The following is a 21,435-nucleotide window of genomic DNA, read 5'->3' as shown; positions in this document are numbered from 1 at the left end:
TGGGCCAAGTCAGGAAATAAAGCATTGTTTATTTATTATGATAAATATAGAGTTGGAGGGAAAATATGGAGAGAGAATTTGAATTCAGTATAAAGTTGTGTGGAATGTAAGAAATATAAGTTAACAAATGTGTATGAGTCTCTCTGATGTGATTCCTAGGGAAAATATTTTAACTCATGAAAGCTTTCTGGTAAAAGGATTACACCAGCATTTCCTCTATCTGTGGCCAATGTAAATATTCAATATGAGAACTGGTTAGGGAAATGGAAGGTAGCTGTGCATGATGATATCCTGGCCCCATGCCTAATCAAAAATGAATTGGTTAGGAAGATAAAGAATGTGTGTTTAATGACCCGATCTCAGGGGCAAATACAACCCTTGGTGCAGTCTGAGTCCGGAATTGAGAAGCCTAAAAAGAAAAACAGCTTATGAAATTCGCCATGGTAAAATTCCATCAGTAAGTCATTTAAGAGTTTTTCGAAGTCAAACTTATGGTTATATATAAAAATAGAAAAGGCATAAGTTAGATTCCAGGGCAGAACAAACTATATTAATTGGTTATTAGCCAAACAGAAAAAGGTACAGAGTGATGAATTAATAATTTGAGAAATCAGTATTAAATATGTACAGTATTCACTTTACCAACCTCAGAAGGCTGAGTCAACGTTAAGCCACCTACCTGGGATTGAACCTGTGTAGTGAGCACAGTTTGGGCTGCGGTACAGCAGTTTAGCCACTGCGCCACAAGGCATCTAAAAGAGGAACTCTAGTTGATAACGCTAATGGAAAAGATCAGTATAACACATCATTCATAGATATAAATGTACCAGGGTATTCAAAATCTGAATCAGACAGAGGTGAGGACAGTGATGAAATACAAAGTACAAGCAGCACAACAGAAGAAGGAAAAAGAGCTGCAGAGGGTGCCAATGTTGATCTGGAAAGGCCCCTTGAGCCACAAGAGTTTCCAGAATTCCATGTCAGATGCTCATCTCAGCCTAATATTGGCAAAGCTCCACTTGGGAGGAGACTACTTTCCATGACAAACTCGGCAGTCACTGAAAAGGAGGAGAAAACTGTATTAGAGGTAAAGTCCCCTTCAAGAACATCTACAACAGGTGCTAATGCATAGCCTTTGAATGACAGTGCAAGCAACTCACATTCAAAAGTTTATGAGAAGAACTTAGAAGAAATGGGGAAGGAGAAGCAGTAGTTAAAACAAAAGCAGGAAAGAAAGCACCGGAGGAACTAAAGACTACGCCACTTGCTGTGGTCAAAATTGCAGAATCAGCAGCTTCAGTGACTGCAAATCCAGAATCTCCATTGACATCTGGGAAAACTCACCCAATTACAAAGAAACTATTGATGAGATCCCAGGAAGCAGTGCCAGAGAATGTAATATCAGAAAAGTTGAGTCTCAGCCTATTCAAGATCCTGATTGCAAGAGATAAAAGAACTGTCTACAACAAGCTCCAGATTTCATCAACTAAGAGTACTAGAGTTTGTTTGCAAGTTGGAGAAAGGACTTCAGCAAGGTCCGGATGATGAATGACTCTTCAGAAGAAGAAGAAATGGACATTATGTATATATTATTTAATTTGGAAAAATATAATTAATTGCTAATGGTCATGAACAGTACTGTAATATAATTAATTAATAAGAATAAGTTATTGCTGAATGGTTTGGAACTTAAATATGCATATAAATTTGCCATACTAATGCAAACTAATTTTATTAAAGGTAAATATGTGGAAAGGGATGCATTAGAAAAAGGTAACGATAAAATTGAAAGAAATGTATTGAAATGCAATGATAGCTAATCCTAAACATAGAACCGAAGTTAGTAAGTTAACTAAATATTTATTATGTGATTAGAAAAATGTGTATGTTAAGTATGTTTATAGACGTTACAAAAACTAATAGTTAAAGATATATGAAATACATAATAAATTTGAAATGTATTTAAATATATGCTCTGGAGAAAAACTGATGTTGAAATCTGTTTTCCTCCAAGTTGTTATTTTTATAATACAGAGAATATTATTTTTCATTCTTCATCTGCTTGGTCCAGTATGGTTAATAGCTGGAGTCAAGCCCTTTAAAAAGAAGGTTATTTTTAAAAAGTGACAAGCCTGGGTAAGGGCTGGTTGTGACTTTTGCTTAGGTGATTATGGGAATCGTTATCTAAAGCAGTGGTTCTTAACCTTTTTGAAAGAAACGCCCCCTTGAGCCATTGAGGAAGTTATCATCGCCCCCCTCCCCGCGGTGATGATTTATTTATTTATTTATTTATTTATTTATTTATTTATTTATTTATTTATTTATTTATTTATTTGTGACACTTAAATCCAATGACCCCTGAAAACAAAAGTCAATTCCAAGAAAATGAAATGCCCCCAAAAAGTAACATTTAATGATTTAGTTGCAAGCGAATTTTAAGACGCAAAAAGAAATATAAAAAGGGCATTAAAACAAACCACAATACAGGAACTAAAAATTTCAAGACAAAAACTCTGAAACTAAATTAAGATTGGAGGCAAATATATATTCATGCACACTGTAAAAAGGCTGCAGCCACCTTCACAGGTTTGGCTTGCTCCAGCGCCCCCCTACCGCCCCCCTTCTGCTCCAGCGCCCCCACACCGCCCCTTTTCGTTCTACCGCCCCCCTGGAAAATGAAATTGCCCCCTGGGGGGCATTATCGCCCATGTTAAGAACCACTGATCTAAAGGATTATGGGAATTGTAGTCCTGTTACAGAGAAGTTAACTACTGGAAACATGAAATTTTGTCAAGTTACACAGCAACTGGCCATGCTTGCTGGAACCAGTTCTGGGTATTGTGGCCTTAAAACAGTAAGGTTTTACCACTTGAGTATTGGGGCAGGGGGAGAAAACATATCCAGAATGAAAAATAATATTGGGACTCAGGAAGACGAGGAAGGGTGGAATCAATGGGCCTCTAATCCAGTTCCAAGGTGAAAAAAAAAAGACCAGTGTGTAAGAAAGAGTACGATCGCTGTGGAACTCCTTTCCACAGGATGTGGTGATGGCATCTGGCCTAGATGCCTTTAAAAGGGGATTGGGCAATTCCTGGAGGAAAAGTCCATCACAGGTTAGAAGCCATGACAGGGATCTACAATCTCCAGGCTTCAAAGGGAGGTACCTCCAAATGCCAGGTGCAGGGGAGGAGTATCAGGAGACAGGGATCTAGTTGTCTCGTGTCCTCCCAGAGGCATTTGGTGGGGCCACTGTGAGATACTGGGAGCTGGACTAGATGGGCCCTTGGCTTGATCCAGCAGGGCTCTTCTTACGTTCTTATGTAAGAAAGGAAGAAGGTCGGAAAGGCACTGGAATGAGAATTTTAACCCAGGCAAAGCTAGGCACATTCGTTAAATGTATAATAAGATGCATGCCTAGAAGCTACCCTTCTTACGAGAAAAAAAAATCTGTAAAGTAAAACAGGACTGAGCAGCTGCAAAATGGTTTCAAATCGGAGCACGCTCAGTCTGGGCAGCACCAAGAAAAAAAGACAAAAGGAGCAAAGGAAAAACAAGGATGGCAAACACATGAAAAACTGGCAAAAGTGATATTCTGTGAACGAGGCGTGGCGGCGACAACCGATTCGTACCACAACGATTGAGGCTACGGCTCGCACAACCTCCCACGGAGTGAATGAATACTCTATCGTAGCCCTATTCCCAGGATAGACTGAGATTCTTTTAAAAAACACTTCTTCCTGTACTCAGCCCACTCAAGAATCAAGATAAAACTTCTCCTGACCTGCTCCATGGGTTTTTTTCAGCTGCCCCACGGAGGCGCCTCCCGTCGTCATAGCAACGCATCAGCCGCCGGACTGCAGCCGGAACGTTTGCGCGGGTCTCCGGGGTTTCTGCAGGGAAGGGAACAGGAGGCGCTTTGCTTCCGGTGGGCGGCGAATACGTTCGTGGGCGGGGTCTCGGCCACTCGCCGCTTCCGGATCCAGTAGGAGCTGTGAGGGGGGGGGGTCGGCCTTTGCGGTAGTAGAAGTCGGGGGGTGGAAAGGAGCCTGCCTTGATTCTTTCCACCCCTTATGAGTGACAGAGGGGGTCCTTGTCGGGACAGTTGACGGGCTCGCCCGCCCTCGTTGTGGAGGCGTCCGTAGAACAAGCTCCCCCATCCTAGCTGGGAGGTCAGTTTACAGGGAACATTTGGGTGGCGAAGAACTGGCTGGGGAGGGGAGGCGAGGGGGAATGAAGCAGGATACAGGATGAACCGTGGAAAATGGGTGTGGGTGTGTTGGGGGGGAGCGGGACCTTGGAGGCCATTTGGAGAGCGTTAGGTGAGACGAGATCAGGGGCATCAGACCAGAGGTCTCGTCCAGCAGCGGCTCCCCAGAGGCTCCCAAAATGCCAGAAGCAGGGCAGAAAAGGCGGTAGCCACCACTGCGTTCCCCTTTCGGCAGCTTTTATTCTGGCAGCTGCCTGCGAATATGGGTTTTGTTTTAATCTGTTTAATGGCTACCGGTGATTCTGGCCTGAAACGTACCTAAAAATAGCCATTATATTTCCGATGTATTTAGAGATGTGCCATAGGTGTATCAGCAACCGTTGACTAACGGCTTAAACGTTAAGCTCCTGGGCTGGGGATTTCGAAGAAGTGGTGGGTAGTTGGAAAAGATATGTAAGCTTTGTGTGCTTGATGGAGGAGGAGATTACTATGTGAATAATTTCTGGGAAAGGAAGCACTGGCTGCCATGGGAGGCTTGAAGTGAAGTCGGGGATCAGACAGCCTTCAGCCGTGCAGTCATTTGTGGTTTGCCCTATCCTGATAGTTGTCCACTTTCTCTTTGATGATTTGCACTGCAGTCCTTTATATGTATGTTCAAATATAAACTCCTTTGAGTCCAGTGGAGCCCAGAGCCAGCCATAGGGCTGGAGCCTTGAATGGCTTGTGGATTCATTTGATTCTTCAAAAAGCTGGGGGAGCCTGGCCTGAAACTAGAAAATAGGGAAAGATTATACCTTTATTAGACCACTAAAAATGTATTCTTCAATGTAAATCTTCCAGTGTAAATCTTCAGATATACTCTTCAGGTCAGGGATTGGCAACTTTAGTGGCTCTGAGCCATACGGATGCTTCCAAAGGCCAAACACAGGGCTAAAAAAAATGAAAGCAACAGTGAGCAGAAATTCTTGTGTTGAAAAATGATATATTTATGTTAATTGGTAGACCTAAAATATAGCTCTTGGAAACTTCCAGGAACTGGAATTGCTGGGTTTTTTTGCTTGTTTTGGCTGGGAAATATTTCTGGAGGGGGGTGAGGTTGTGGAAAAACAGCTTTGGGGTCCTGAGCTGAACTTTGCCCTCTTTCGTGGATGGTGATAATGTGATCCTGGAGTTTTCACCTGATTGGATATACAGTACGGTATTGGGCAGGGTGGATGGTAATTGAATTTGAAGAATAGTTTTATGCTGCCCTGCACTACTGTGTGTATAAACTACATTTTAAAACCCCTGTTTTGTCCATATAAAACTTTATTTCAGCGCTGATAGCACAGGTACTTTATTTTGAAGGATGGTATTTCTAACACAGGCTAGACAAAATAGTTCACATTAGTAGGTGTTATAATTTTTAGGCATCTATGTGGTTGCTTCTCAGGATTTTTTCCAATTCTGCTACTTTCAGTGGATAAAAACAGTGGAAGAAATGGATTTTTGGTTATTCAGGCCTTCTTAGCTTCATCACAGGACAAGAGACTAATTATGTTTCTTTAGAGTAAAATGTTGACAACTAGAGAATTTGAAAATAATGGCTGTCTGACCTTCCTCCAGCCAAAACCACCTCTACAGAAAATAGACTGTGGTAGTTCCTGAAGAGTCAAGGCTCATTTGGATGCTCTGTTCTGTGTAGTTTGACTTTGTAAATGCTTAAAACATTTACAGATGGCTTTGCATCCAGGCAGTGTAGGGGACTATTCAGTATGACTTCTCTGCATTACTCCGAAGTTTAGTATTTATCTGATTCCTGTATGCCTATATATAGGATCCAGCTTTTCACTCTGAGAACAGGCATCTGTGAGGGTTCAATTCTGGGCTCCTTTCTCACTTCAAAGAAATCAAGAGATTTTTGCTGTTTTGAAACAGGTGAAATATTTATTGGAGTGTTTAACAAACAACCAGCGTCCATAACAGGATTCCATCACCTTGCTCCTTCCGACAATGGGTCTTGAAGGGGTTTCCAATTATTGTTCAAGAAGGGGTTTCTCTCACCAGAATTCCAGGGACCCGGCCAGTCTGTAAAGATGTTGGTGGTTATAGCCTGTCCCGCTTCACCTTCCAACAAGGACACGGTCTCATCATCCCGGCCATCATTCCACACGGGACATCCTTCTGATCTAGGATTCTTCCTGGGTCCTGCCTGAATCCCTTCCTCCTCATTTTGCTTATCCTCCATTCCTAGCTCTCTCTCCTTCCTCTCCCTCCCCTTTCCTTTCCTTCTCTAAGTTTCCTTCTCCACTCTTTAGCCTCTGCCTCTCCCCAATAAGACAGTCTGGGGAAATTCTCCCTTCTTTTCCTCTAATCAGTCTCTTCCTTGGGCACTCTCAGCCTCTCCCAAGCTCTGGCCCATGGGTCTTCCATCCAAACCCACTCCCAACCTGGCGGCAATTGTTCTTCCCTCCTTTTTATCTCTGCTGTTCCCGCCTCTATCTCCACCCTCTTCTTCCGCTCCTTTCCCGCCCTGGGGAATGAGGACAGATAAATGAATTTGAAGGTTAATGAAGAGGTCATGATTTGGTATGTGTCATGTGTTTGGGAGAAATTGATATGATAGTTTAGGAAAATTTGTTAGAATGAGTTTTAGAATTATTTGGAAGAGACTTTGGAAGAGTTCCCCTTTGTGAAATGAGTGCTTTATTTAGAGTGACTAATTATTTTTTTATTTTTAAATTAACAGCTTAGGATAGGTATGGGGTACAGAAGGCAAAGGGGGACATGGGGGAAAAAGGGGGGGGAGAACACAAAATGTACTGACATGCAATCTATTCATGTTGCAATATTAAATTGACTTTCCGCTTTTCTAGAATTTGATTGCCCTCCATGTTTTAACTTACATTTACAACTTAGTTTAAATCTATCTGGCGACTCAAGCCATTTATGTAATAAATCCCATCATTCAGTTGGCTTTTGTATTGGACAGTCTTTTAACACTTCTGATAAAATATCCATTTCTGCCACTTCCCATATCTTCTCAATAAGTTCCTCTTGTTTCGGTATCAACGATTTCTTCCAATTCTTGGCATAAAGAATTCTGGCTGCAGTGACTATATAACTAAGTAATTCTTTGTCTTATCTATATTGTCTGGTATAGTACTCAGTAGAAACAGTTCAGGGGTTAGTGGAACATTACAAAGCAATATTTTTTGTAATAGAGTGACTAGTGTTGAGGTCTGAGGACTGTTTTTGTGCAGTTGTATGGATAAAGAACCCAACTACTACCTTTTGCTATGTATACATGCCCTTAAATTTAACTTGCATGTTCTTCATTTTCTAGGTAAAGAGAGGTCCGTTTGGCTCTTCCTAATGCAACCATTTGATTTCGCCTTCTGTTATCTGCCCACAAGCAACAATAGGCAGAGTTGCCAATGTTTAAAAACTTTTTAAAGTGGTTTGGAACTAGTTTTACTAAAATCCTACTTAAACATGCTTACTCATAAATAAATCCACTTCACTGAAATTTTAGCAGGTGATGTTATCTGATAAGTGGCTTTTAATTTCAGTTTTAAGAGTGCAACGTTTTTTTGATGGCAATGGTTAAGCCATATATAACCTGTTTCCCCAAAAATAAGACCAGGTCTTAAATTAATTTTTGCTCCAAAAAACACATTAGGGCTTATTTTCAGGGGATGTTTTATTTTTTCATGTACAAAAATTTACATTTATTCAAATGCAGTCATGTCACCTTCTGTTTGCTGCACAATGGTGGAGGGCGGGGTTTCATTTAACTAGGGCATATTTTAGGGATAGGGCTTATATTACAAGCATCCTGAAAAAACCTACTAGGGCTTATTTTCAGGTTAGGTCTTATTTCTGGGGAAACAGTATGTGTTGATGAGCTTTGCAGTACTATTCAATTCATGGTAGTCAGAAATCAATCCTATTGTGTATAATTAACAGCTCAGTAAAATAGTTTGTTATACTTTCCTCTTTTCCTTAGGATAGGCACAGAAGCATAAGCTGAAGACTTCTTTTTTGCAGTGCATGGACGGAAAGCCAATGCGCAGGTAAGATGGAGAAAGAGAAATTATTTAATTCATTTCAATCATTATTCCAAAACATTATTTGTATTAATCATAGGCTGAAATCCTGTTGTGTAGTTACAGTGAAAGGCATACTTTTTTTAGCAATAGTAGATATGATAATTTGCAATAAACTCAGTTTCTTTACTACAGTGCAAAAGGCAAACATTTAAAATAGAATCATTCTAAGCTGAGTCACTTATTCCAGCTGTAAGAACAGAATGGATCTCACAAAAGTCTAGTACTATTGTCCACATAAAAGTTTAAAGTGTTCTTTATTATAGCAGTATAAATGGTGGGGAAGGGATTATCTTGTTGCTGCCATTGTTAAACAACTGGCCCCAGAAATCCTTGGCAAATCATTCAGATTTCTAGCAGTTGACTTTCAGCCTATCCCCAATTTAGGATTCAAAAAGCTAGAAGAATTTCTATGGGAATAAAAATAAAATTAAAAAAACAGCTATATGATAAAAAAGGATAAATCAATTTACCAAGTTGGCTACTACTCATTTGTAATTTTTTTTCTAGGTTTACTGATATATTCACTGTGGCTGGAATCCGCACTGACAGGGCATTATATTCTGCCAGCAGTCTCCAGATGTAAAGAACCTGTTTAAGCTATTGGGTCTTCTGCTTGCACAAGAAATTATTAGATATTTTCTTGGGCAAGCAGCTCCACAGATGTTGCATGTTCATACTGTTTGTACACAGACTACTGCATGAGTAGAATACTTGTAGAAAAACCTGACAATTTGTGTAACAATTGAGCTCCTTTATAACTGGTTATTATTTTGTTGGTTTTATTTTCCTTTTCAAAGGGATTCTTTATTTCAAAGCTTGTCTGTGGTCCAAATTATGTTTCCAGCTTTTGTGGCCTACTGCCTTTGTCCTTTGAAAAAAGATCTGTATAAACAAACATGCTACTCATTGGCATTTTTGCTGATCTGTTCTTGAATGATTTTGATCAACAGCCTTCGCAGGAAAAGTTGTTTGGACCTTACTGCTCCTGTTTTATTTCTTGTTGAAATTTTTATATTCTTCAATTCATAAGAGATAATCTGAACGATAAGCGATACAGTATGGAGGTAGTACTGTATAATAAAATGAGAGATGAACACTGACCAGTATTTTAAGAAAACGACAAAACCATGTGTTTGGGTTACAGATGGAGTATGGACTTTTTTTCTTTTTTTCTGAGCAAGTCCCCCCACCACCACATTTGGTAGTAGTTTACTGACTTTACATCTTTTGGTATCTCTCCCCACCCCCAACCGTTATCTCACCGGAATATTCCTCTTCTAGGTGCACCAGTAATCGAGCAGGTGAAACAGGAATGGACGTAACGAGTCGATGCACTCTTGGGGATCCCAACAAACTGCCAGAAGGAGTGCCACAGCCTGCTCGCATGCCTTACGTCTCTGACAAGCACCCTCGACAAACACTAGAGGTTATCAACTTGTTGCGGAAGCACCGAGAGCTATGTGACGTGGTGCTGGTGGTGGGGGCCAAGAAGATCTATGCCCATCGGGTGATCCTATCAGCCTGCAGCCCCTACTTCAGAGCAATGTTCACAGGGGAGCTTGCAGAGAGCCGACAAACAGAGGTCGTGATAAGAGACATTGATGAAAGGGCTATGGAGCTGCTGATTGACTTTGCATACACTTCACAAATCACAGTAGAAGAGGGTAATGTCCAGACCTTACTGCCAGCTGCCTGCCTTCTTCAGTTAGCTGAGATCCAGGAAGCCTGCTGTGAGTTCTTGAAAAGACAGTTGGACCCCTCCAATTGCCTCGGAATTCGAGCATTTGCTGATACCCATTCCTGCCGCGAACTTCTGAGAATTGCTGACAAATTCACCCAACATAATTTTCAAGAGGTGAGTGGCCTAGTTCTAAGTCCTGGACTTGCATGCAGTAGAGTGAAACAGTAATGTGAACTATGTCACTGCATGTGGAGGTATACATTTGTGGGGACTACTCTGCATTAAGCAAGAAAAAAAATCTTAGAAAAACAAGGGTAAATGTTTATTTAAAGACTTTTTTTTTTACATTGGGAAGAAATTATATTATTTCATGTCCAGTTGAAGTACAGCCCAAGATTCAAGTCTCCTTGTAGACTTGTAGCCATTTGGTTTATGCTTTGTGGATTTCTAATTTCAATACTGGGTAAATAGATTAAGTAGGTTCTAACTTTTAAGTGAAGTTTTATCATGTCATTCTCATTCACGTGTTGACCAAACTTGATATGCCTTTAGATTTAGAACACCCATACAGTGGGGTCTTGACTTGAGAACTTAATCCGTATTGGAAGGCGGTTCTCAAGTCAAAAAGTTCTCAGGTCAAATCTGCATTTCCCATAGGAATGCATTGAAAACCATTTGATCCGTATCTGCTCTTTTCCGTCCATAGAAACTAATGGGAAGCTGCTATTCTGCCTTCGACCACTAGAGGGGGATATTTTGTTTCCTTTTTTTTCTTAGGTCAAGAAAGGTTCAGGGAAGGCAGGGAAAATACAGTCCAGGCAGTACAGTACCAGGCAGTCTGAAGACTGTCTCCCAATCCACTCTCTAAACGCTGGGAGGAGTGAGGAAGCAGACAGGCACCCTTTTCACTGGCCAACAGTTAACTGAAAGTTCACATTTTGCACTTTCCCTGCCTCCCACGTGGGTTTTTTCAGTTCTTAACTCAAATCTAAGTATGTAAGTCAAGTCAATATTTTCCTATGAGAGTGGTTCTTAAGTCAAAATGTTCTTAACTCAAGCCGTTCTTAAGTCAAGACCCCACTGTATTATAACTATAGCTGCTTTTCCTTTCTGACTGGTATTAGCTATGCATCATTGAAACACCACAAAAGCATTCTAGCTGAGAAAAGTTACAGATCATTGCTTTTATTTCAGGGTTCTTTATTTTGCTTATCTAAGATAGTGTACAGAGCTGTGCACCGCCTTCACTGATTGCTGCCTTGTCGTGGCAAAGGGGCTTGAGTAATTCAGAGAAGCTATGGGCTATGATGTGCAGAGAAAGCGAAGATGGACAGGTCATAGTGGAGAGTTCTGACTAAACGCGACCCATCTGGAGCAGGAACTGGCAAGCCACTCCAGTATCTTTGCCAAGAAAACCCCATGAACAGAAACAAAAAGCTAAAAGATATGACGCTGGAAGATGAGCCCCTCAGGTCGGAAGGCGTCCAATATGCTACTGAGGAATAGCAGAGGACAAGTACAAATAGCTCTAGAGCTAATGAAGTGGTTGGGCCAAAGCTGAAAGGATGCTCAGCTGTGGGCGTGCCTTGAAGTGAAAGGAAAGTCCGATGCTGCCAAAAAGAATACTGCATAGGAACCTGGAATGTAAGATCTGTGAACCTTGGTAAGCTGGATGTGATCAAATAGGAGATGTCAAGAATAGACATTGACATCTTGGGTGTCAGTGAACTAAAATGGACAGGAATGGGTGAATTCAATTAAGACGATTATCATATCTACTATTGTGGGCAAGAGTCCCATAGAAGAAATGGAGTAGCCCTCATAGTCAACAAAAGAGTGGAAAAAGCTGTACTGCGATACAATCTCAAAAATGATAGAATCATTTCAATACAAATTCAAGGCAGACCTTTCAACATCACAGTAATCCACGTTTATGCACCAACCACCGATGCTGAAGAGGCTGAAATTGACCAATTCTATGAAGACTTACAACACCTTCCAGAACTGACACCAAAGAAAGATGTTCTTGTCATCATAGGGGATTGGAAAGCTAAAGTAGGGAGTCAAGAGATAAAAGGAACAACAGGAAAGTTTGGTCTTGGAGTTCAGAACAAAGTAGGGCAAAGGCTAATAGAGTTTTGACAAGAGAACAAGCTGGTTATCACAAACACTCTTTTCCAGCAACACAAGAGGCGACTCTACACATGGACATCAACAGATAGGCAATACCGAAATCAGATTGATTATGTTCTCTGCAGCCAAAGATGGAGAAGCTCTATACAGTCAGCAAAACAAGATTTGGAGTTGATTGTGGCTCTGATCATCAGCTTCCTTTGGCAAAATTCAAGCTTAAACTGAAGGAAGTATGAAGGACAAGTATAATCTAAACCAAATCCCTTATAAATACACAGTGCTAAGTGAAGAACAGATTTAAGGAACTCAATTTTGTGGACAGAGTGCCTGAAAAACTATGGATGGAGGTTCATACATTGCACAGGAATCAGCAACAAAACCATCGCAGGGAAAAAGAAATCCAGGAAAGCAAAGTGGCTATCCAACGAGGCCTTACAAATAGCAGAGAAGGGAAACAAAAATGCAAGGGAGACAGGGAAAGCTACAGAAAATTGAATGCAGACTTCCAAAGAATAATGAGAGACAAGAGGGTCATCTTAAATGAACAATGTAAAGAAATAGAAGAAAATAATAGAAAGGGAAAAACCAGAGATCTGTTCAATAAAATTGGAGATATTAAAGGAACATTTTGTGCAAAGATGGACATGATACATGACAAAAATGATAGGGACCTCACAGAAGCAGAAGACATCAAGAAGAGATGGCAAGAATACACAGAGGAATTATACCAGAAAGATCTGGATGTCCCAGACAACCCAGATAGTGTGGTTGCTGACCTTGAGCTAGACATCCTGGAGAGTGAAGTCTGGCATTGCAGTCAAACTATTTAAAATCTTAAAGGATGATGCTGTTAAGGTGCTACACTCAATATGCCAGCAAGTTTGGAAAACTCAGCAGTGGCCAGAAGATTAGAAAAGATCAGTCTACATCCCATTTCCAAAGAAAAGCAGTGCTGAAGAATGCTCCAACTGCCGTACAATTGCACTCATTTCACACGCTAGCAAGGTTATGCTCAAAATCCTCCAAGGTAGGCTTCACCAGTATGTGGACTGAGAACTCCCAGAAGTACAACTGGATTTCAAAGGGGCAGAGGAACTAGAGACCAAATTGCTAACGTGTGCTGGATTATGGAGAAAGCCAGAGAGTTCCAGAAAAACATCTACTTCTGCTTCATTGTGTGAGGGTTCGTTGGTATGGGCTGTCTTCTCTTCAATAAACTGACGAGGCAAAGTAGGAACATCAAACGGTATCGTATTTATAAAGGGACAAGTAAAATCCGGGGAGAATCTGATGGGTAACTCACAGATTATTCCCTTCAAAGTTTCAAAGGCCTTTTCCTGAGCCGGGCCCCATTTAACTTTAATCGAGGCCCTCTTTCTGGTAAGGTCCGTGAGGGGGGCCGCTATAGAGGCAAACTGCGGTATAAATTGTCTATAATAACCGATCAAGCCCAAAAACTGCTGCACCTCCTTTTTGGTTCTTGGTCTATACCACTTGGAAATCTTAGTTACCTTCTCCTCCTGGGGCTGTATTTCCCCCTGACCGACTTTGAAGCCCAGATACTCCACTTTATCCAACCCTATTCGGCACTTTTTGGGATTAACGGTTAACCCGGCCTTTTTTAACTCTTTGAGCACCCTCCTTAAGTGAGATAGGTGTTCCTCCCAGCTAGCACTAAAAACAATGATGTCGTCTATGTAGGCAGCAGCCCATTCCCTCTGGGATTCTAACAACCGATCCATAAGCCTCTGAAAGGTGGCAGCCGCTCCATGGAGCCCAAATGGCATCTTAACAAATTGGAAGAGCCCCTTGGGGGTGCAGAAGGCTGTTTTTTCACGATCCTGAGCCCTCACGGGAATTTGCCAATATCCCTTAGTTAAGTCGATCGAGCTCAGGTAGCGTGCGTTTCCCAATTTGTCTAGTAGATCCCCTACCTTTGGCATGGGGTAAGCATCAAACTTAGAGACCGTGTTAACCTTCCGGAAGTCCACGCAAAATCTCAAGGACCCATCAGGTTTGGGTACAATGACTGGGAAGCTTCGCCATGGGCCCTTGGCGGGTTCTATCACCCCAATGTTCAACATGTCTTCTACTTCTTTCTCCATTAGGGCCTTCACGTGGTGGGGCCACGTTCTCCCGTTCTCCCTTACCACCACTCCAGGGTCGGTCTCAATGGTGTGTTCTACTAGATTCGTTTGGCCCGGGATCTTGGAAAACACCTGGGGGAACTCTGATTTCAGGGAAAGGGCTTGTTCCTTTTGGGTGGGATTCAGAAGTTCACCCACCGTTATGTCTTCTTCTTCCCGCATCTCCCCGATTTCAGGTCCCAATTCATCGTCGGCCTCCCCATCGAAGAAGCATTCACGGTCTACCCACGCTTTTAGTAGATTCACATGGAAAACCTGTTTCTTCCTTTTTCTATCCGGGGTTTCTACTTCATAGTCTACCTCACTAACTCGCCTTAGTACCTCATAAGGTCCATGCCATTTAGCTAAGAATTTGGAAGTCTCAGTTGGCAACAATACCAATACCCTCTGCCCCCTCTCAAATTCCCTGGGCTTCACCTTTCTATCGTAACGTTCCTTCTGTCTCCCCTGTGTTTGGGCTAGATTCTCCTGGGCCACCTCCCAGGCTATCTTCAAATTGTTCCTCATCTCTACTATTTGCTGCAGGGCATTCCGTGATGCATCTTCTCCTTCCTCCCACCTTTCGCGGATCAGGTCCAGTATTCCCCTTGGTTTCCTCCCGTACAACAATTCAAATGGCGAGAAACCCGTCGATGACTGAGGGGCTTCTCGCACGGCAAACATTAAAGGGTTAACAAACATGTGCCACTTTTTGGGGTGTTCCATCGCCACCTTCCTCAACATTCCCTTCAGGGTTCGATTGAACCTTTCTACCAAGCCATTGGCTTGTGGATGGTAAATAGAAGTCCGGAGGGGCTTGACCCCCAAGAGATCCCACATTTGCTTGAACGTTAAACTCATGAAATTAGTCCCTTGGTCCGTTAACACCTCCCTCGGAAATCCTACCCTCGAAAATACCCCCAAGAGTTCTTTGGCCAGTACTTTCGCCGTGGTCGACCTCAACGGGAGGGCCTCGGGGTACCGTGTAGCGTAGTCGATGATCACCAACACATATTGATGTCCCCCTTCTGACTTAGTTAAGGGCCCTACAATGTCCATTGCAATTCGATCGAACGGCCTATCAACCAACGGCATAGGTATCAGTCCTGTCCCCGGACCTGTCTTGGGTTGAGTTAGTTGGCACTCTGGGCATGATTTACAGTATTCTTCGATGTGCTTCACCATGTCTGGCCAAAAAAACCTTTGTCGGATACGTGCCAACGTCTTCTGGGTAGCCAAATGCCCTGCCACTGGCAAATCGTGTGCCCAATGCATTACCCAGCTCCTCAAGTGGTCTGGGACCACCAGGGCCGACTCCTCCCCCTGCTCCCCCCGGCGTATTTGGTACAGCAGCCCCTGGCGCACCTCAAACCCTTCCCCATTCACCGGGGTCTCTCCCTCTGGGTTGGCTTTCTGGAAACAGGGTTTCAGGGATGGATCATCTTGTTGCAGGCCCCTCAATTGATCTCTGGACAACGGCATTACTTCTCCTTCCCCTTCTCCCTCGCCTTTTTCACCAACCAATCCATCTTCCGCTCGTCGTGCCAAATCCTCTAGGCCCGGCCAGTCCCTGCCCAACAGCATCTCTCAGGTTAAGCCGGGGACTACTCCCACCTCCAGTGTTGCCTCCTGGGTTCCGATAGTCACGTTTGCCCTGGCCGTATCGTATTCTTTGGCGTCCCCGTGGATGCACCTTACTACCACCGTCTCTCCCAGTCTCGGTCCCTCTAGCTCTCGCACCAGCGACCGGGTGCACCCAGTGTCTATTAAGGCCCGCTTCATCTGGCCGTTGACCTCTGCTGTTACTACCCACCCGGGATGGAACTTCTCACCCACCTTAGCGGCGTTCGCATATATGTTGGCCCATGCGTATTCTTCAGCCGGGCAGAACTTCCGGATGTGGCTGAACTGGCCGCAGCCGAAGCACGCGGTCATCTTTTCCTTCCCCTGGTTCCAGGTGGGCGCCAGCTTGCTCTTGGCTGGGTCAGTTGTGATCGTCGGGCGGGGAATCCGCGACCCCGTCGCGTTCACGTATTCAATGCGATCTGGGCCTTGTTTTTTGGGAGTCGCCATCTGGTTCCCTCGTGGAGCTCCTGTGTTCGTTACCTCCGCCATCTTGTCTTTGCTCCGGGGTTTCTCTCCCCCTGCCGCAGGGCGATTCAACCATGGATCTTCCGCTCCTAGATAGTCCTCTAGTAACGTAACAGCGCCTTCTACTGACGTTGGCTTATGTTTCACCACCCAGTTCCTGGGTCCTGGGCTAAGCGTTGACACCAATTGCTCTAGTATCATTAGCTCTAGCACTTGTTCCGCCGTCTTTCCTTTCGGTTGTATCCAGCTTGTGGCATTCACTCTCATCTTTTGTGCCACCGTTCGTGGGTGTATACCCGGCTTCAGTCGTAGCTCCCTAAATCGTCTGCGGTAGGCTTCCTCATTTAGGTTCAGCGTGTTGAGGATTGCCGTCTTGACTTTTTCGTAGTCTCCTGCATCTTCCGGGTCTAACGTGTCCACTATTTCTTGGGGTAGACCCGTTAGGTAGGGGGTCACAATGAGAGCCCACTGGTCCTTTGGCCACTGTGCTGAAACCGCCACTCGTTCAAATATGTTTAGAAATGCCGCCGGATCATCTTGGGGACCCATCTTTTGGAGTTTGATTGGCGCACGATGCGCGATAACCCCTCTGCCTTCCGTCGCCATCGTTTTGGTAGATAGCCCTATTTGCGTTCTGCTTAGCTGATCTATGATCAGTTTCTGCTGGTCAGCCAGCTGTCGCATCAATGCCTCTTAAAGGTAAAGGTAAAGGTTCCCCTTGACAATTTTTGTCCAGTCGTGTTCGACTCTAGGGGTCGGTGCTCATCCCCGTTTCCAAGCCATAGAGCCAGCGTTTGTCCGAAGACAATCTTCCGTGGTCACATGGCCAGTGCGACTTAGACACGGAACGCTGTTACCTTCCCACCGATGTGGTCCCTATTTATCTACTTGCACTTGCATGCTTTCGAACCGCTAGGTTGGCGGGAGTCAATGCCTCTTGGCCCTCTGTTATTTGTCGTATCCAGCCGTCTGTCTCTTTAGGAGGGGTTGACAGCCCCCCGCGTTGGGCGCCAATATGTGAGGGTTCGTTGGTATGGGCTGTCTTCTCTTTAATAAACTGACGAGGCAAAGTAGGAACATCAAACGGTATCGTATTTATTTCAACATTAACATCGTCGGTAACACCACCCATGAAAGGGTTCAGAGACGTTTGGAGACCAAGGTTAGGCTTGGAAGGAGTCCACAAACTATGTACAAAGGGATTAGTATTCTCTGGATTCCAAGGACCTGTTAAAGGCGGCACAGGTCCTAGTCCAGGGTTCAATTCTTCTTCCAGGGAAATCAGGGGCAAGGTCTCCTCATCCCCACTCCAGCCGTCCCAGGAGGATCCCTCTCCTCCTTCGGCACCCCAAGGACCGGGTAACCCCCCAGTTTCTTCAACTCGGCGATATGCCATTGCCGTTTACGTTCCAACTCCCTGGCGACCGCCTCTCGCTCTTCTCTCAGCCTTCTCCGCCACTCTTTGGCCTCAGTTTCTCCCCAGTAGGAAGGGCGAGGCTTCAGTCCCAGTTGCCGGCGCTTTTCTGCCTCCTCATGTGGGATCCGGACCTGCTCCCATTTGTGGGTCCAGGGATCCTCCATCCAGACCCACTCCCAACCGCCTGGAATGTCCCTGGCCCTCTCCCTTATATCTCCCATCCCCGCTTCTATCTCCTCCCCTCTTTTTCCCGCCTGAACCCGTCCCGGTTCGCGGGTAATCTTTAACCCCTTCACAACCTCTTCTAGGTCCCGGGTATCCACCCCCTTGCTCAGGGTAAGGGTTCCGCCGCATTCTGTCCCCCAATCAGGGGTTTCCACTCCTCTCTCTTCCCGTCGCGGTGGGGATGGTGGGGGGGATGTCTGAGTCTGGCTGTTACTCTTCGGGAGCAGCGGCACTCCTACCATGGCTTCCACTTTGGGAGCCTCACACATTGACTATTGATTGTTGTTGGTTTTTCGGGCTCTTTGGCTGTGTTCTGAACTTTGTTCTGAACTTTGTTCTTCCTGACGTTTCGCCATTCTCTATGGCTAGTATCTTCAGAGGACTGGAGTAGGACTGGAGTAGTCCTATAGTTTGCCAAACAGTGGTGCCTCCTGGAAAGCCAGCAGCATACACTTTCTCCCCCACTTTTTTGGGATAAAAAAGTAGGTCTTATTTAATTAATGTGTCCCAATGGGGGGGGGGAACCATTTTGCAAAGCATTGCCAATGGGGCTGTGGCTGCAAATTTAAATGGTAGAGGAGGTTGAAAACAGCCAGGAACCAAAGGGTAAAGAGATTGTAAAAACATCAGGGAAATCACAAATGCAATCCCCATTAACACAAATTATGCAGTTGAGTTCCCCACATTTGGGGAAATCAGAAGGATCAGCACACCCGAAGTGCAAAGGATGAGCCTCACCCTGGGAAAACCACTTTTATGACATGGTATTTCCCCTACAAGGTATGAGTTGGAATGGCCCTTGCACCTCCTACCCCCTTCTGTCCCCTAATCCCCAAAGGCATGGTGACCCCCTGGCTGCACTTCCCATTCAGTACAAGGCCGCACAGCCCAAGTTCTGCCAGAGGCCAAGAGAACTCCTCAGTGTTTTGGGGTGCCCAGTCTGTTTCCCCAAAAATAAGACCGGGTCTTATATTAATTTTTGCTCCAAAAACACATTAGGGCTTATTTTCAGGGGATGTTTTATTTATTTTTAATGTACAACAATCTATATTCAAATACAGTCATGTCATCTTCTGGTTGCTGCAGAATGGTGGAGGGCAGGGTTTCACTTAACTGGGGCTTATTTTTTTGGGTAGGGCTTATATTAAGAACATCCTGAAAAATCATACTGGGGCTTATTTTCAGGTTAGGTCTTATTTTAGGGGAAACGGTATTGTTCTAATTATCTGCTATGACTAATGAAAACAATAAAGTTGCTGCATAAAATATAGACAGTGTTGGGCAGTTGTGAGAATAAACTAATTTAAAATACATAGTGTGTACAGTAAAATGTCCCAGATGTTTTAACATTACTGCAAAAAGAGCTGCCTCCTTAGGAACATTTATTTGGGGTATTTGATCATGGTCCTTCATATGAATATACCTTGGGGTAGCTAACAGTATGGGACGTGGTGGCGCTGCGGGTTAAACCGCAGAAGCCTCTGTGCTGCAAGGTCAGAAGACCAGCAGTCGTAAGATCGAATGCACATGACGGAATGAGCTCCTGTTGCTTTTCCCAGCTCCTGCCAACCTAGCTGTTTGAAAGCATGTAAAATAAATAGGTACTACCTTGATGGGAAGGTAACGGCGTTCTGTCTAGTCGTGCTGGCCATGTGACCACAGAAACCGTCTTCGGACGAACGCTGGCTCTATGGCTTGGAAACATGGATGAGCACCGCCCCCTAGAGTCGGACATGACTGGACTAAATGTCAAGGGGAACCTTTACCTTTACCTAAGCTAACAATAAGAGATTGCAATTAAATACAATTATATTATTCAAATACAAGAAATACACAGACGTAGGGGTCTACAGAGCAGCCATAAATAAATATACACTGAAGACCTATGCATTCAGATAAACCTATGACATGATTCAGTCATCTTTTTGGTATTAGGTAAAGGTAAAGGTTCCCCTTGACAATTTTTGTCCAGTCGTGTTCGACTCTAGGGGGCGGTGCTCATCCCCGTTTCCAAGCCACAGAGCCAGCGTTTTGTCCGAAGACAATCTTCCGTGGTCACATGGCCAGTGCGACTTAGACACAGAACGCTTTTTGATATTACTTTAACACTAATTAATATTTTATTTATTTATTTATTTATTTTTGGACTTATATACCGCCCCATAGCGGTACAAGCACTCTCCGGGCGGTTTACAGTTTAATTATACAGGCTACACATTGCCCCCCCCCCCCAGCAAGCTGGGTACTCATTTTACCGACCTCGGAAGGATAGAAGGCTGAGTCAACCTTGAGCCGGCTACCTGGGATTTGAACCCCAGGTCGTGAGCACAGTTTTAGCTGCAGTACAGCGTTTAACCACTGCGCCACCAATTCTATTAGAGATATACTCCCACACAGGTGGACGTAACAAGTTGGGCATAACTCACCCTTCTTCTTCTGCTGCTGCTGCGGGCTCCGCGTTCCCTCCCTATTGCTGTGGAGCACCCCGTCTGCGAGCCACTCTTTGACCTGGCAGGGAGGCTCATTGTCCCGCCTCCTGCCAGGAGTGACTAGCCAACCATGAGCTCCAGAGTGATAGGAAGGGAACGCGGAGCCTGCAGCAGTGGAAGGGTGAGTGGAGAGTCCAGCCCCAGCGGGCTGGACCATCGTTATGTCCACCTGTGGAGAACACAAATACCCCCATGTATGCAGTCTATAACAAGAAACTGATTGGGCCTTTTCCATCTGTTGCAAATTGCTGCTTTGTTCTTGCAGTTTGGGTTAAGTCCAGACCAGTGGAACTTGTCGCCGCTGAGTTACAGAGTACTGTATTTTGGTCCTGGCAGAGATTAAAAACAGCATGTTTTTCAAAAGGTTGGTGGCCTGCCCATGTAGTGATGAATCAGTTTCTGCAAGGCTTGCATGATAGTTATGGCTTCTCATGGACAGCAAGTTGCTCTGGGAAGGTCTTACAGGCTGATAAAGTATCTAATGTATTGTCCCATCACAGTCTTTCTTTAGTTCTGGATGTGAGAAAGGTAAAAGTCTTATTTGGATCCTTTCTTGTCTTATGAGAAACTTGTGTCCTCCCCAGAGATTCACAGGTATGTATGAATATGTTTGTAGCTTGTCAGAGGCTTGTATTTCACACCAGTGTAGTCCTTGGCAGTTTTTTGAAGTCTCTGATTCCCTCTGTGGTTTATTTACACTCATGGTCTCTGTGTGTATATTTAGAGAGAGCAAATGAAAGAGGGGTAGGATCAAATGAGTCCATCTCCTAGTCCTCAGAAACACTGTCATCTGCTGCAAACACAGGCTAGGAAGGCTTTTCAAGTTTATCTACTCTTCTCTGGGTAATTTTATTTGAGATTATATGTGTTGTGACTTTGTCTGTCTTACAGGTGTTACTGCTTTCTTAGCTGGGTTTGATCCCCATTCAAATGTATTTTCCCTTTCACCCATCACCAAATGTTGTTTTTCTTAAT

At 44.1% G+C, this 21,435-nt stretch overlaps 2 protein-coding genes and 1 non-coding gene across 10 annotated transcripts in view; 1 reads left to right on the top strand and 2 right to left on the bottom strand.

Annotated features, from left to right (window-relative positions):
- The window catches only part of ANKRD45 (ankyrin repeat domain 45), a 46,331-nt gene extending 42,413 nt beyond the window's left edge, over nucleotides 1-3,918 (bottom strand). For 5 of the 7 annotated variants that reach the window (XM_078392410.1, XM_020798511.3, XM_078392416.1 and 2 more), the window contains exon 1: nucleotides 3,782-3,918. In XM_078392410.1, the coding sequence (XP_078248536.1) occupies nucleotides 3,782-3,790 (9 nt within the window). In that variant the 5' untranslated portion in view covers nucleotides 3,791-3,918. Of the gene's footprint in view, nucleotides 1-679; nucleotides 1,059-3,781 lie in introns of all 7 variants that reach the window. The other 2 variants (XM_078392411.1, XM_078392414.1) reach the window with 1 other exon arrangement.
- Nucleotides 3,919-3,938: 20 nt separating this feature from the next.
- Nucleotides 3,939-21,435, top strand: part of KLHL20 (kelch like family member 20) — a 57,275-nt gene continuing 39,778 nt past the window's right edge. The window contains exons 1-4 of one of the 2 annotated variants that reach the window (XM_072998237.2): nucleotides 3,946-4,169; nucleotides 8,196-8,262; nucleotides 8,806-8,877; nucleotides 9,580-10,153. In XM_072998237.2, the coding sequence (XP_072854338.2) occupies nucleotides 8,240-8,262; nucleotides 8,806-8,877; nucleotides 9,580-10,153 (669 nt within the window). In that variant the 5' untranslated portion in view covers nucleotides 3,946-4,169; nucleotides 8,196-8,239. Of the gene's footprint in view, nucleotides 4,170-8,195; nucleotides 8,263-8,805; nucleotides 8,878-9,579; nucleotides 10,154-21,435 lie in introns of both variants that reach the window. The other variant, XM_020798510.3, reaches the window with a different exon arrangement.
- LOC140707180 (U1 spliceosomal RNA) lies at nucleotides 18,599-18,759 on the bottom strand. The gene has a single exon (XR_013545457.1). It is a non-coding gene; the product is annotated as a U1 spliceosomal RNA (small nuclear RNA).

Source organism: Pogona vitticeps, chromosome 4 (genome assembly GCF_051106095.1).
Source record: "Pogona vitticeps strain Pit_001003342236 chromosome 4, PviZW2.1, whole genome shotgun sequence".
In the NCBI taxonomy this organism is placed as follows: domain Eukaryota; kingdom Metazoa; phylum Chordata; class Lepidosauria; order Squamata; family Agamidae; genus Pogona; species Pogona vitticeps.
This window is presented reverse-complemented; position numbering and strand designations above follow the sequence as displayed.